We start from the raw sequence: 14,069 nt of genomic DNA, 5'->3' as shown, positions 1-14,069 counted from the left end.
TATAATATTAATCCTCGCAGTTCACACAGCGCCTTACTACATTGTTCAGACGCTACAAAGCCATCCGCCAATCGACTAACTACTGGGTTCCTACTTATTTCTGGGTAAATAGAAGTGTGTGTGTCCGTGTGGAGTCAGGAAACTTGCCTAAGGTTTTGCACTGCTCAGGAATTCATTCCCAAACACGGACAAGAGATCATGAACTGGACAAGAGATCTCTTTGGAACAGCCTGAAAACAATACACTTTTTGTATGAAAACAACAATTTTTTTAAAGCTACGTTTCGGAACATATCTCGCAATGTCTTTAATTTTCCCACTGGTGGAGAAATCATCCACAAGGTAAACATGGGCCCTGGCACAGTATAACTGTATAACACAGACACAAACATCCTCCATCACTGTGCTCCCCGGCTTGGGCTAACCAGCCACTCCCTGTCCTGGCAGCAGTCAAACACAGGCAGCATTTGGTTTCTTGCCCAGTCTGACACACACACAAACCCGTCACCATGATTAAGAGTCTCCACAGCAAGCGGAGAATTCCCCACATCTCACCTACACATGGAAGTCCCAGAGATAGATTGTTGGAATGGGACACTCTCCCCCTCTCTCTCCCTGGAGGGACGCATCCTACTTACCTAATTCTGGAGAGTATTAGGCGCAGGTTGGCGAGAGCCAAGGCTTGGGGTTCAGTGGGGAAACTGCTGGATTCTAACCACATAACTTGCCATTGACGGGAGAGAGAGGACAAAACCAGTGGAGGTTTGATCTGGAGAATGAGAGAATTCCAGCTCTCTCTACACTGCAGCTATCGATGGTTACGGTAGAAGGGGGTCACGTAGATATATGTAGCGTGTTGAGGAGTTGATAGTGCCAGGAGTACATGCCTGTGTCTTGTGGGACCAACGCCTCCCTCTGTTCCAGCTTGCCAGCCCCCTCTGAGAGAGTTTATATACAGTCAGTCTGAGGGTCTCCGTGTGTGGGGTCTCGGAGCTGAAGGGGCGTGTGCTGCTCAGGCTCCTTTTTCACGAGGCTGCCCCTCATCACTGTCCTCACGTCTCTTCCAGATCTGTTAATAACCACACGTTAAGCTCTTTCATGTCACGTTTGACTTAAAATAATCAGCCACCCACTCGCACACCCACATTTACACAGATTTTACCAACGAAATAGGCCTCCGCGTGTTAAGCTCTATAACAACAATAATCCTTGCGTTTGATACAGCGCCTTGTCACGCCGTTGAGACATCTCAACACACTTCACAGAATATACTGTAAATTGTAGTGACTGGGTGTTTTGTGGCCGAAAAATGGCACCAAACGGTGCACAGCAGTGTCCCGGAGGCGTGGATTGAGTGACCAAATTATTATTATTATTTTTTTGAAGGGATTATTACCCCCAGAAAGCGATTCACCAATCGTCTAACAACAGGGTTAGGGTTACTTATTGCTAGATAAACAGCGGAGAGTGTGTGGAGTAAGGAAACTTGTCTCAGGTTTCGCTCTGCCCGGGAATCGAACCCAGGTCCTGTTGTTTGCGAGGCGAGCGCTTTAACCACTGAGGTACAGGACGCTACACACAGCAGCAGAAAGGCTACGGTGTTAATCACTTACCTGGATGTAGGCCTCGGACAGTGTGATCATCTGGGGTAAGATGTCGATCACCTGCAGATCCTGGAGCTCGTACCACTTCCCTGTGCCCTGTGACAGATCAGCTCAGGGTTAGCACAGGCTATCGACTAACACAGACACCGATTCTGTGCTGTACCTCCTCTCCTGCTATAACAACTGTCCCTCTATCAGCTCTTTCTCGCTAAATAATTTCTCTATTTTTGTCTCTAAATAAATAATCGTGTTTTCAGTCACTATGCCCAGAAGTTTGGGATCCTTCCCCCAATCCCTCCGCTTTGACCCCCTCCTTCCCCATCTTCAGGTAGTGCCTGAAAACCTTTATCTTCAACTGCGCCTACGGTTGCCCTGGCTCAGGGTCGTGTTCCGCCACTGTCACACGCTCTGGGATTCCACCCGGTGTGAGGGCGACTGTACATGTACACACTGTGGCTGTACTACACACTACCCGGTGTGAGGGGAACTGTACATGTACACACTGTGGCTGTACTACACACTACCCGGTGTGAGGGGGACTGTGGACATGTACACACTGTGGCTGCACTACACACTACCCTGTGTGAGGGGGACTGTACATGTACACACTGTGGCTGTACTCGCACGCTATCCTGTGTGAGGGTGTACACGTAGACACGGCTGTACTCACGTGATGAAGCACATGCACACGGTAAGCGCCTTCTCCTGGTTTCCCATCGTGCACCACGTTGGCGATCAGGTCATAGGTCGTGTGTTTGTGAGCCGCCTGGACTTCCTCTGACAGGTACTCTCTCAGGTCAACATTCCTGTAACACAGACTGTCATTAGCAGAGCTCACTGAGGGACATCTCTCTCTCTCTCTCTCTCTCGCACACACAGCCATCACACACACACTCGCACACAGCCATCAGCACAGACACACACACACAGCCCCCCACCACCACCGACAACCAGGCTAAATTGAGGTGCGCCCCCCCCCATTAAACACAAGCTGGGAACAGGGGTCAGAGCTCAGGATCCCAACCTGAGCTGCAATCAGTCACATCCAGCGCCTTGGAACGTCCTCCTGACAGGAGGCTCTGTGTAATGTCATGTTGTGTCGTCTGTTGTCACTTACGTGATGGGGAAGTTGACGATGGTGGGATTCTTCTCCACGAAGAAGTTGTTCTTGGTGAAGCGCTTGATGTAGAAGATCAGGTACGGAGGCAGTTTCGTCAACTGGAACCTCTTCAGGAAGTTCTCCTTGTAGGTTTTGTATTCCTGGCCAAACAGCATAGTTCCTGTCAGCCTCCACAGCCACTCCCCCCAACCCCAGGCACACAGTAACACACTGTACCCCAACCCCAGGCACACAGTAACACACTGCATCCAGGGAATATCCCCACTGTTCCCTTCAGCTAACATTTCCAAGGATGACACACACTGAGCCGAGCTCACACACACACACACACTGAGCAGAGAGGAGGCTCCTACCTTTTCGGTGATGCCGTTGAATTTTGCCAGAATGTTGAACAGCGGCACTTGGGGGATAATGAGCTGCTCTTTTTCGTCCTTGTACAGAGGGGCTGTGGGCAGGTCCAGGGTCAGGTACAGAAACGTAGACTCTGTCATCGTCTCCTTAAACTCCTCCGTCTCCAGCAACTGTTCCTTCTCCTCGGGCGTCTGGTGTGAGGTGAGGAAGTGAGGAGACGAGCGAAACATGGCAGCCAATTGCGCACAGCAGTGTCACATACAGCTGTTGTTACTACCTGGGGGATTGTCGGCCAGGACACGGGAGAGAGAGATAGAGAGAGAGAAACTCCCTTCTCTTTTCGAATAGCGCTGCGGGAGATCTTTAACATCCTCCCGAACAGGCAGATGAGACAACTACAACAGGGAGACAGGAACTGGGTTTCATGTGTCACCTCAAGGACAGAATGCTCGGCGTGGCTTGGAAATTTACACGAGGTACAAACCCTCTAGGAAGGGCAGAGAGAGAGAGAGAGAGAGGGAACAAAACAGAGGGCACTAACCAGGTCAGGAGGAGGCAGCTTTTTGGAAAATATCCGCATGGATCCCTGGAAAACCCCGTTGATAATCGCTGGATACGAAGGACGAGATTCCAAGGTTAGAGCCACTCACAGACAAAATCAGCAAAGCTCACACAGCGACACACTGAGCTCCATCACCATCAGTACCAGAGACAGCTCACATTGATAATTACAATAATAATCCTTGCATTTGATATCGTGTCTAATAAGGTACTTTCTCCAAATGTCCATCGTGAGATGTGGACAGTCAGTGTCAGCAACAACAGCAGCAACTTACATTTACACGGTGCCTTTCACTTGGTGCAGCGTCTTAACAGTGATGGAGATTCATGTCAGCCGGGGGAGGGGGGAGGTGAGGAAGCATGGTCGAACCCCTTCGCCTCGCCCCTCCCTCGCCTCCTTCAAGACCCTTCTCAAAACCCTCCTCTTCGATCACCCTCCTACCCCCACCTTCCCTGCCCTCCACCCCTCCTGATCCCAACCCCCAGCTCGGGTCCAAATCCCTGACTCTCCAGAGCCTTGGGACGTCCTTGTGAAAGCTGCCGTGTAAATGGTTGGTTGTTGTTAGGAAGACAGCAGGGCACAAGCATCACTTACTCTTCTTCTTCTTGCTCCCGCCCAGCGCCATGTGCAGCGCATTCAGGAACCAGGACAGGAAATCCACAGCATCACCTGGGAAGGCAAAGACACACGTTACAGTGTGAGAAACACAGACACAGCGACACACAGGTTCACTGCACACACAGAAACAGTGACACACACACACAAGTGACAGACAGAGTGACACACACACTCTCAGACCAACACACTCTCACACTCACAGACACATAGATACAGACACACTGCACACACACACACTCTCACACAGACACTGCACACGCACACACACTCTCGCACACAGACGCACACTCTCTCACACACACATTCTCTCTTACAGACCTTGCTTGGTGATCTGGAAGCGTTTCTTGCTGCACAACACGACGGCCTGCAGCATCTCGTGGGGGGAGACGTGGGCCTTGAAGTTCCTGGGATTGCGCAGCTTCCTCATCAGCTCCCCGAAGCGCTGCACCAGCAGGAACATGATGTCCCCCGGCGGCCGCTTGATCTCCCGGTAATTCTCCTCCTCCAGGAAGTAATTCCTCAGCGGAGGCACGTTAGACAGGGCCTGAAACACACAGAGGTGAACCTTCACACTGTAAACTGCCCTCCATCCAGCATTCCGCCTCCTCAACAACAACAGGACATTTACACGGGGGCCTTTCCCAAGGCGCTGGACACTCAGGAATTTGGACCCGAGCCGGGGGTTGGCATCAGGAGGGGTGGAGAGCGGGTAGTGTGGAGGGCAGGGAGGGGTGAGGGTAGGAGGGTGACCGAAGGCGGGGTCGAAGAGCAAGGACTCGACATGTACTTTATGGGTTGGTTTAGGCTGAGTTTTTTAATTTGAATCAAGACTTTACCTGTAGCACCACATTAGCATAGTCATTGGCTTTGATGTTGTTGAGGCCGACGATGCCGGGGAGGTAGGTTGTGCCATCGTAAGCCCTGGACAGTCGGCTCTGCTTGTCCAGGTTTGCTATGTGCAGCTTGGTGAAGGTGGGTTTCAGCACGTACTGAAACAGAGAGGCTTCAGGTCAGTCACAACACTCACTGCCCACAGGCAGTAGCACTGCCCTCAGCCTGAGGACACTCACCACCTCATGATAATAATCCTTGCATTTGATATAGCGCCTTATCACATGAGAGGTAAACACGCCTGAACTATCGCTGCTCTCTCAGCTCCAGTGTAGTGTGGTGCCTGCCTGCATTCAGCCTATACTATACTGTGCACATCAACCTAAACCAGTCTGTGGTGTGTGATGCAGCGATCATTCACTTTATGGCTGTTTGTGGGACATTGCTCCGTGCAAAATAGTGGCGGAGCACGACGGCAAGCCGGGGAGAGAGGGGAGGTGACCGTAGGCGCTGTTGAAGAGGAAGGTCTTCAGGTGGGATGTGAAGATGGACAAGGAGGTGGCGAGACAAAGGGATTGAGACAGTTAAAGGGGCTGAACAGTATAATAATAATAATAATCCTTGCATTTGATATAGCGCTTTTCACGTCGGGAGGACGTCCCAAAGCGCTTCACAGAACACTCTGTAAAGTGAATTGACTGTATATTTGTGGACGAACGCGGCAGCCAATTGCGCACAGCAATGTCCCACAAACAGTCGTAGATTGAAAATGACCAATTTATTATTGTTTTTGGTTTTGGAGGGATTATTATTAGGCTCTGTGTGGAGTAAGGAAACTTGCCCAAGGTTTCGCCCTCTGCCTGGAATTGAACTCAGGTCTCTCGCTTGCAAAGTGAGTGCTCTAACCACTGAGCTGCAGGACTCCACAGTATTGTACTGTGGCTGTGTTATCTCTGTTTAATACTAACAGTATTGTACTGTGGCTGAGTTATCACTGTTTAATGCTAACTGCGGTGGCTTACCGTGATGTCCTCCAGTGAGGAATCAATGATCTCATAGTTGTCGGGTAAGCAGTAGAACTTGAGTGTGTGCAAGTTCAGGAAGACGTGATGTCCCACCTGGACACTGTGAATGTTAGCGAATGACTTCAGCCCACGCCCTGGGGAGCAAAAAACACAGTCACATCCATTGGAAAAGTGATCCGCTAATCAACTGACAACCGGGTTCCTACTTCTTGCTAATTAAACAGAGGTTACGTGTGGAGTAAGGAAACTTGGCTAAGGTTTCTCCCTGCCCAGGAATCAAACCCGGGTCCCCTCGCTTGCGTGGCGAGATGGGTCAACGTGCATGAAAGCATTCAGGAGGAAAGGAGATAGCTGGTTGGATGAAACGTTTACCTTGGAAGTACTTGCCACACACCAGGCAGGCGTAGACATTAATGTGGGAGAGGGAGACCGAGCACAGCTTCTCAAAGTCAAAGTCCAGGACACTCCTGTCAACACAAGCAGATAACGGTTAGCAGGGCCTCAACTTCTCCAGCTTGGCGCCTGGCAAGAGCAACTCACAACAACACGTTACATTTTCCACAGCGCCTTTTAGGTCAGCAGGACCAGGACGTGCAAGGCGCTGGAAGTCCCAGAACGCCAGAACCAGTTCGGGACTTATGTGCAAGCGACCGCCAGTTGGGTGCAAGGCGGACTGGATGGGCTTCTTTTGGCCAAGCATTTCTCTCTCGCTCCTACGTCTTAACAGTTTCCATCAAATGGGAGGATCGTTTGCTGGAGAATCTGACAGAAGAAACCAGTCATGTCTTCGTCCCCGCAGCGAGGAGGTTGGCGTGAGCGCTGTGTGCGAAGGGCGCGAGAGACGTGCGAACTGTTGTCGTCGTCGTCCGTCTCACTCACCTGTTGATGGTGTCCAGGTACGGGCAATGTCGGCTTCGATCGTCCTCAGACTCACTGTGAAGCCGTGAGCACTTCGAGGCCACTGTCAACGAGAGGAGAGGGAGTCAGAGACAAACCCCCCGAACCCCCCCCACCCCCTCAGTCTGTCTGTACGTCCTCCTCTACAACCCCCCACATCCATTCTACCCGACACCATATAGCCCCATAGAAACACCTCACCCCCCCACCCACCGACCGACTGACACCCCCCCTCACCCCCTGGCCCCCCACACCCACCCCCCTCACCCCCCAACCCCCCCTCACCCCCTAACCCCCCACACCTCACCCCCCCTCACCCCCTAACCCCCCCACACCTCACCCCCCCCCTAACCCCCCCCACCTCACCCCCCTCACCCCTGCCCCCCCACACCTCACCCCCCCTCACCCCCCTCACCCCCTAACCCCCCCACACCTCACCCCCCCCTCACCCCCTAACCCCCCCACACCTCACCCCTGCGCCCCCACACCTCACCCCCCACCCCCACCACCCACCGACCCCCCCCCACCCCCCACACACACAGACTCTTCCAGAACCTTCCACCCCCAACACACAGCCACAGACGCTTCTAGAACACCCCCCCCCCCGCCCTCCCGGGGGTATAATACCTCCCCCCACCCACAGCCTCTCCCGGACCCGCCTCCCCCTCACGGAGCCCCGGGACCCGGTACCTGGCGACTCCTCCTCGGCCTCCGCTTCTTCCCGCTCCCGCTTCAGCGCCGCCATCACCAACCGTCACCGCCACCCGCCGGAGGCCGAGCGGCCGCGCGCCCGGAGTTGCCACTTTCAGCCGCTTCGAGGGCTAATCGTCCAGTGTAGCGTCAGCGTCTCAGCCCATCCCCAGGAGATCATTTTCTGGCACCAAATAATCTCGTGCGATAATTATTTAAATGATAAGTTTAAATAATAATTTGATTATTGAACTGGTGATTTAATAACCGTTTCGCTTCGGGTATAACACAGTGGGATATGGTCGAGCTGTTATATTATTTAAATAATATGTCCTCACGTCGGGATATACCACAATTAAACTATTACTAAATAATAATTTGCAGTATATGCAGTGTGTAGTTTGGGTCGGGACATGTCCAGCGACTGCCAGGATGATGGAAGGCAAAATGGATGGACCAAGGTCTTCCATCCAGCAAATTCTTATGTTCTTAGGTGTTGTCACTTGCCCGGAGTTTTAATATAATAATTTAATCATATGAACAACAACTACAACAACTTGGATTTATATAGCGTCCTCCACGCCGGACGGCGTCTCAGAACGTTTAAATCCCATGATTTCCTAAAGTGCTTCAGCGGATTTCATTGTAAGTTATTAAGGTATTCTCCTGGTTCGTTGTTTGAGTAGAATTTCTAAGTGTGGAGAAAAATACAGTTCACACACAAACCCATAAATTAAATAAATTTTAATAAATCAAATAAAAAATTACAATAATTAAATCACCATCACAAGAAGTAGTGCATAATCATTTTCTGGTGGGCGCTCGCTATGTTTTGACCGCGTTTCTCCTCTGAAAAGGGTAGTATTACAATTACAAATGCAAGTAAGTATTACTACTATTATTATTAAAATTACCAAACAGAATCCTAATAATAATCCTTGCACTAGATTGGATACAGCGCCTCATCAAGTCTTCGGGATGTCCGAAGAGCGCTTCACAGAATAAACTGTAAAGTGGAATAACTGTGTGTTTTACGGACCGAAATATAAGTAAAGATTATTATTACAATTATTACAATCAACAAATAAAAAGTAAGGATTATTGTTGGTCCTCAGTTGCGTCGCTGAGGGCAGGAGGTGCACTGTGATGGGAGTGTGAGGCTCGGCCGCCTCCATCACTCCGGGGAAGCAGCTGGTTGGCCGCCTGGGCGCCCGCTCAGCCCCGCGGCGCACGGCACACGGCACACGGGCCGGATGGAGGTTTGGAGCGACCCGGAGCCTGAGCCCGACCACACCGGCGCCCGGGACAACAAGGCGCCGAAATCCGCTCGGCTCGACATGAGCCACGGCTTCGTTCGCCACATCCGCCGCAACCAGATCGCCAGGTTCGGCCTCCGCTCGGCGCCCTTTGCCAACCCTCTCGCCGAGACGTGACTGACAGCGGCATTAGCCAATCAGCAGCCAGGATTCTCCAGCTAGCCACCAATCAGCATGGAGAGGGGGCGGGAGGACAGGGTTGGGTGATTGACAGTAACCGTAGCCATTCAGCAGCCAGGATTCTCTTCATAGCACCCAATCAGCACGGAGAGGGTGGGATGACAGGACGGGGTGATTGACAGCAGCCATAGCCATTCAGGAGCCAGGATTCTTCCCCTAGCGGCCAATCAGCGTAGAGGGAAGGCGGGATGAAGGGAATGGTTTGGGACATAGCTCTTTTCACACACAATGGGTTGAATGGCCTCGTTCTGTGCTGCATAATCCTCTGATATAATTAAGGGGATCGAGGGTGTCCCTCTGCAGTCGAGAGGGAGAGTCCGGGCGGGTGGGTGGCCTTCCCGGTGCCAGCGTAAGGGTTATTTCACAGCGGCAGGAGGGAGCCGGTTGTCGTTATCCACCAACGACGAAGGAAAGAGCAAGAAGGAAGGTCCTCCTGAGGGCGCGTCAAGAGCTAGCGGTTAAATTAATAAACAGGACCTCGGAGGTGGTGATCTCCGGATTGTAACCCGAGTCACCTGGTAATTGGCCCAGAGATAAAACAGATCAGGGAAGTGAAGGTGTGGCTGAGAGATTGGTGTGAGGAGGGGCACCCTTTCATGGGACACTGACACCAATACTGGGACAGGCATGAGCCGTACTGCTGGGATGGGCTGAACCTGATCAGGGCTGGGACCAAGATAGGATAAACAGGACTGTAGAAAAAGCTTTAAACCAGTAAGTGGAGGAGGGTGGGGGGAGAGGGTGGAAACAAGATATAAGGCAAGGAGAGGATGAGAGCAACGGTCAGAATACAAATAGTGATCAAGACACAAATACGACAGGAAAGAAAAAGGTCATAGGAAATTATCACAAAAGGTGTAACAAGTCAAATTTTTCCAAGCTGTGAGGGGAGGGCTAAACGTAATTATTGTCATTGCAGACACGGTCTGAGGTAAAAGGACAAGTGATCTGAATTGGTGATCCAATAACTAAATGAGGAATGTTCTGCCCCTTTCAGAGACGATTACGACAAGGAGGTCAGGCAGGCGAAAGAGAGGCAGAAGAAAAGGCAGACGCCAGGTCCAGTCCGTCCCCGAAGACCTGACCTCCAGGTCTATCACCCCCGGCACAAGAGTAAGGACAACTTGCCTATAATTGTCAGCCGTGCGCTCAGCCTCTTTGCCTGAATTTCTACAACTACAACTCCTTCCTTGCCTCACTCCCTCCGTGTTCAAATAACCCTGAGGACTTTCCCCTTCAACTGTGCCTTCGGGTTATCTCCTCTCCCTTTCCAACTCAGGATCAAACCACGCTACTGTTAAACACTCCGAGATGTTGCCCAGATGAAGGACATTATAAATGCAAGTTGTTGTTTCCTCGGCTTGTCAGACTAGACTGGGAGTTCAAAGTACCAATGTGGGACTTGAACTCATTGGTGAGAGTGATACCAACTGCGCCAGGCTGCCACCTCTCCTCTTAACCATCTGTTACAGTGAAAACAGATCCATTTGTTTAAGCTATAACCCCCTCATCCCTGCTAGCACTCACTCCATGGCTGACTGTGGGACACTGCTGTGCCACATTACTCTACAGTATATCCTCTGAAGCGCTTTGAAACATCTAGAGGAATGAATTTAAATGTTAATATGTACTGTGTTGAATGTATTTTGCCCCTCCCTGTGGGTCTTGTCGTTGCTGAAGGATACCTTGCTGAACGCAGTGTCTGTGGTTTCACTGTCCTTAGTGTCAAGTCAATATACTTAACAAAGTCTGGGATGTGGACACATCTGACTCGATGGCTTCACAATTGGAAACCTCCAGTGGGTCTGTGTCTGCAGACATCAGTCAGACTCCACTAAGGCCACAGTAAAGCTTCATCATCATCATCAGCAGCCTGGCCTTGTATGCAGTACAGTCTCCAAACTAGGTTGACTAGGCTCCTCACCCACACCCCAGCCCCGAGCACACAATATACACAATCACCCATTGACGTGAAAAGCACTATATCAAAATGCAAGGATTATTATATTATTTATTAATGAACGATCCTGAGCTTTGGTTAATGGAAACAATTTACTGACCTTTCCCCACAGATGGAGCCGAGGTTGAAGACTCAACTGAGAGCAGCTCAGAGACAGAGACCGAGCCACAGAACCCAGAACTTTTCTGCCTCGAGTTTCAAGCTGACGATAAGATAGTCACCTCTGTTGTCATCCATCAGGTATAGTTTCCCTGAGAGAGGTGCGTCCATTAGCATAGTGGCTAGAGCATTTGCCTCGCAAGCGAGAGGACCCGGGTTAGATTCCTGGGCAGAGCAAAACCTTAGGCAAGTTTCCTTAAATCACATGTTCTGTTTACCTAGCAATAAGTAGGAACCCGCTTGTTAGTCGATTGGTGGATCGCTTTCCGGGGGTAATATTCCCTCCAAAAAAACAAATAATAATAATTTGGTCACTCAATCCCTGACTGTTTGTGGGACGCTGCTGTGCGCAATTGGCTGCCGTGTTTCACCCACAAAATACAGTCACTACACTTTACAGTGTATCCTGTGAAGCGCTTTGAGACGTCTCGTCAACGTGATAAGGCTCTATATCAAATGCAAGGGTTATTATTATTTCTCTCTCTGCACAGGGAGATGACCCCAAGAAAGTGGCAGAGCAGATTGGCATTAGGAACAGGCTGGAGCCTGCCCTGAGGGAAGCTTTGAGACTCCGAATCCAGGAAGAAATGGAAAAGAGACTATGGAAACGCTGAGCCAGAGTCTGGCTGACGATCTAAAGTTTTGTTTCTCCTCTTTCCCCCACCCCCTACACTCCCCCGCCCTGACATTCCCTGTTGTGTTGAAATGCGGGGAGATGGATGCGGGTGACTGGGACCCAAAGGGGTGGTGGTTGCAGAGAGATCTGACATCAGTGGTCAGGATAAAACAAAAAGCAGGAATTGTTGTGTGTGTGGGACTGGGACGAGGTAAAGAAAGAGCTGTAGTTTATTGCTGAAGAGGGTACAAGCCAACAGGACTTGGTATAAATGAACAGCACAACACGGGTTATCAGTATATACAGGGCAGAGAGGGATATCAGCGAGTCACTGTCATTCATCAGCATTCCCAAAATAGGTCTGCACTTCAAATGAAATTCCGGGGAGGGATTTGGTGACTGTGCCCATGGGATGGAGGGAATTTCTGAACCCTGACACTGGATTTCAGAAACGCAAGCCAGCGGGAATGCCTGGAGTTCTCCTGTGCTGCGTCAAGAGCAGTCAGGAAATAAACCCGAAAAGTTAGTACAGTATCTTCCCAACGGCAGCTGGAAGCTTGACAGTGTCCAGTCACAGTGCAAAGGATGCTGGTGTGAGCTGAACGACTCCCTACACACACCACACACACAGCTCAGCTCCCCTTCACTTCGCAAATTGTTCCAAAATGTTCATCACCACCTAATTGAGTCCTGCATTGGATTAGGTGACCTGATGATTAACACGCACGCACAGAGTGAGTGCTTCACAAGTCCTCTCGACCCACACCTTTATCAATGGCTGTCTTTGCACATTTTAGTCAACCTCTTCGGGATATCATGAAATAGCTTTATTTAAGATTGTTTCCAAGATTGGAAATACCCATCAGATATTTTGAGGGACTATAAACGTCTAGTTTTCCTCATTATGGCCAGATTTTATACTCATTGAAAAAATAAACCAATGTTTTGTTCCCTGGGTTTCTGTGCAGACATACAGCAACCCCTGGTGATGTCCTGAGCTGTACACTCCAGGAACTGCAGGGTGGGCTGAGCTCAGTCAGGGCAGCTGTTATTATTGTGCTTATTATTGGGTTAGTGAGGTGCTGAGTTAGACATGTATCTGTGCTATGTTTCCACCAAAGCTCCCTCCAATACCTCAGCCAAGTGGCTGTTATCACAGTGGGTGATTGTGGACAACAAATGACATTTACATGGAGTCTTTCACGTCAGGAGGGTGTCCCAAACTGCTGGACAGTCAGGGATTTGGATCCGAGCTGGGGATTGGGATCAGGAGGGGTGGAGGTCAGGGAGGGTGGGGGTAGGAGGGTGGCGGAAGAGGAGGGTGTTGAAGAAGGGAGCGGGGGTCGAGGAGAAGGGACTGTGGGATGGAGTTCGAAAGGGTGGGGGCAGAGGCCGTCTAACCCTGTGGCACAGATATTGGCTGAGGCACAGAGCTGTCTGTATGATCGTATCTGACTGGCCGGTGGCTTGACTCACCCACTGAGCCATCAGAGGAGCCGGGAGGATGTTTCTAAAGGGCACTGAGTGATAACCGTGACTTGTGAGGGCGGGAGTTCTGGGGTTCAGATCCGCAGCAGGAAATATCATGTGAATCTTGTGGAATCGTGTGCCTGTTATTACGGTTATTACCGAGGTTTTTAAGTGTGACGTTATTGTGATCAGGTCTGTGGACAGCAGTCGCACCCAGATCACGTGTCAGCCTGACTGGCTTTGTAATGCTCTCACCTCTGGGCCTGACGGCTGTGGGTTGGAGCTCACAGTCCAGGCAGACGTAGTGCTGGGGAAACTCCACCTTTCACATGTGTCTTCACCGTGGCAGCATCTCGGGAGCTTAAACGTCGGAATCACATTGAATCGCAGGAAATGAAGTTCTTCTGGGCACCCGGAGATGGGTGTAGCCTGCGGTTCCCGCAATTCAAAGCAGCCGGTGACCGCGTGAGGAATACAAACACAATACAAAATTACATTTGCGAAGCGCCTTTCACGTCGGGAGGACGTCCCAACGTAATGGAGGGCAGGGGAGTGGGGTTACCAATTAGCAGGCGATCAATACGAGGTGCGCAAAGAAATCTAAGTGGGTTCGATTGGAGACTGAATGGGACTCGGGTGAATGTGCAACTTAGGAGTTGATACGATTTATA

General features: G+C 50.8%; 2 protein-coding genes across 3 annotated transcripts; one reads left to right on the top strand and one right to left on the bottom strand.

The window, feature by feature from the left end:
* Positions 1 to 281: 281 nt before the first annotated feature.
* Positions 282 to 7,797, bottom strand: usp39 (ubiquitin specific peptidase 39). Of its 2 annotated transcripts, XM_007907469.2 has the most exons (13): positions 7,698 to 7,797; positions 6,990 to 7,071; positions 6,483 to 6,577; positions 6,108 to 6,244; positions 5,091 to 5,243; positions 4,573 to 4,798; positions 4,231 to 4,305; positions 3,616 to 3,683; positions 3,077 to 3,265; positions 2,721 to 2,863; positions 2,274 to 2,409; positions 1,613 to 1,699; positions 282 to 1,068 (listed from the first exon to the last, which is right to left on the bottom strand). In XM_007907469.2, the coding sequence occupies exons 1-13, from the start codon at positions 7,750 to 7,752 to the stop codon at positions 1,012 to 1,014; spliced, it is 1,503 nt and encodes a 500-aa protein (XP_007905660.1). In that variant the 5' UTR covers positions 7,753 to 7,797; the 3' UTR covers positions 282 to 1,011. The 2 variants fall into 2 exon arrangements, with proteins under 2 accessions (XP_007905660.1, XP_042200375.1); XM_042344441.1 differs by lacking the exon at positions 5,091 to 5,243.
* Positions 7,798 to 8,816: 1,019 nt separating this feature from the next.
* cunh2orf68 (chromosome unknown C2orf68 homolog) lies at positions 8,817 to 13,149 on the top strand. Its single transcript, XM_007907466.2, has 4 exons — positions 8,817 to 9,081; positions 10,191 to 10,306; positions 11,266 to 11,393; positions 11,804 to 13,149. The coding sequence occupies exons 1-4, from the start codon at positions 8,951 to 8,953 to the stop codon at positions 11,924 to 11,926; spliced, it is 498 nt and encodes a 165-aa protein (XP_007905657.1). The 5' UTR covers positions 8,817 to 8,950; the 3' UTR covers positions 11,927 to 13,149.
* The last annotated feature ends 920 nt before the right edge of the window (positions 13,150 to 14,069 follow it).

This window comes from Callorhinchus milii, unplaced genomic scaffold, assembly GCF_018977255.1.
Source record: "Callorhinchus milii isolate IMCB2004 unplaced genomic scaffold, IMCB_Cmil_1.0 Scaffold28, whole genome shotgun sequence".
Taxonomy (NCBI): Eukaryota; Metazoa; Chordata; class Chondrichthyes; order Chimaeriformes; family Callorhinchidae; genus Callorhinchus; species Callorhinchus milii.
The sequence above is the reverse complement of the archived record's forward strand: the minus strand, read 5'-3'. Positions and strand labels throughout refer to the sequence as shown.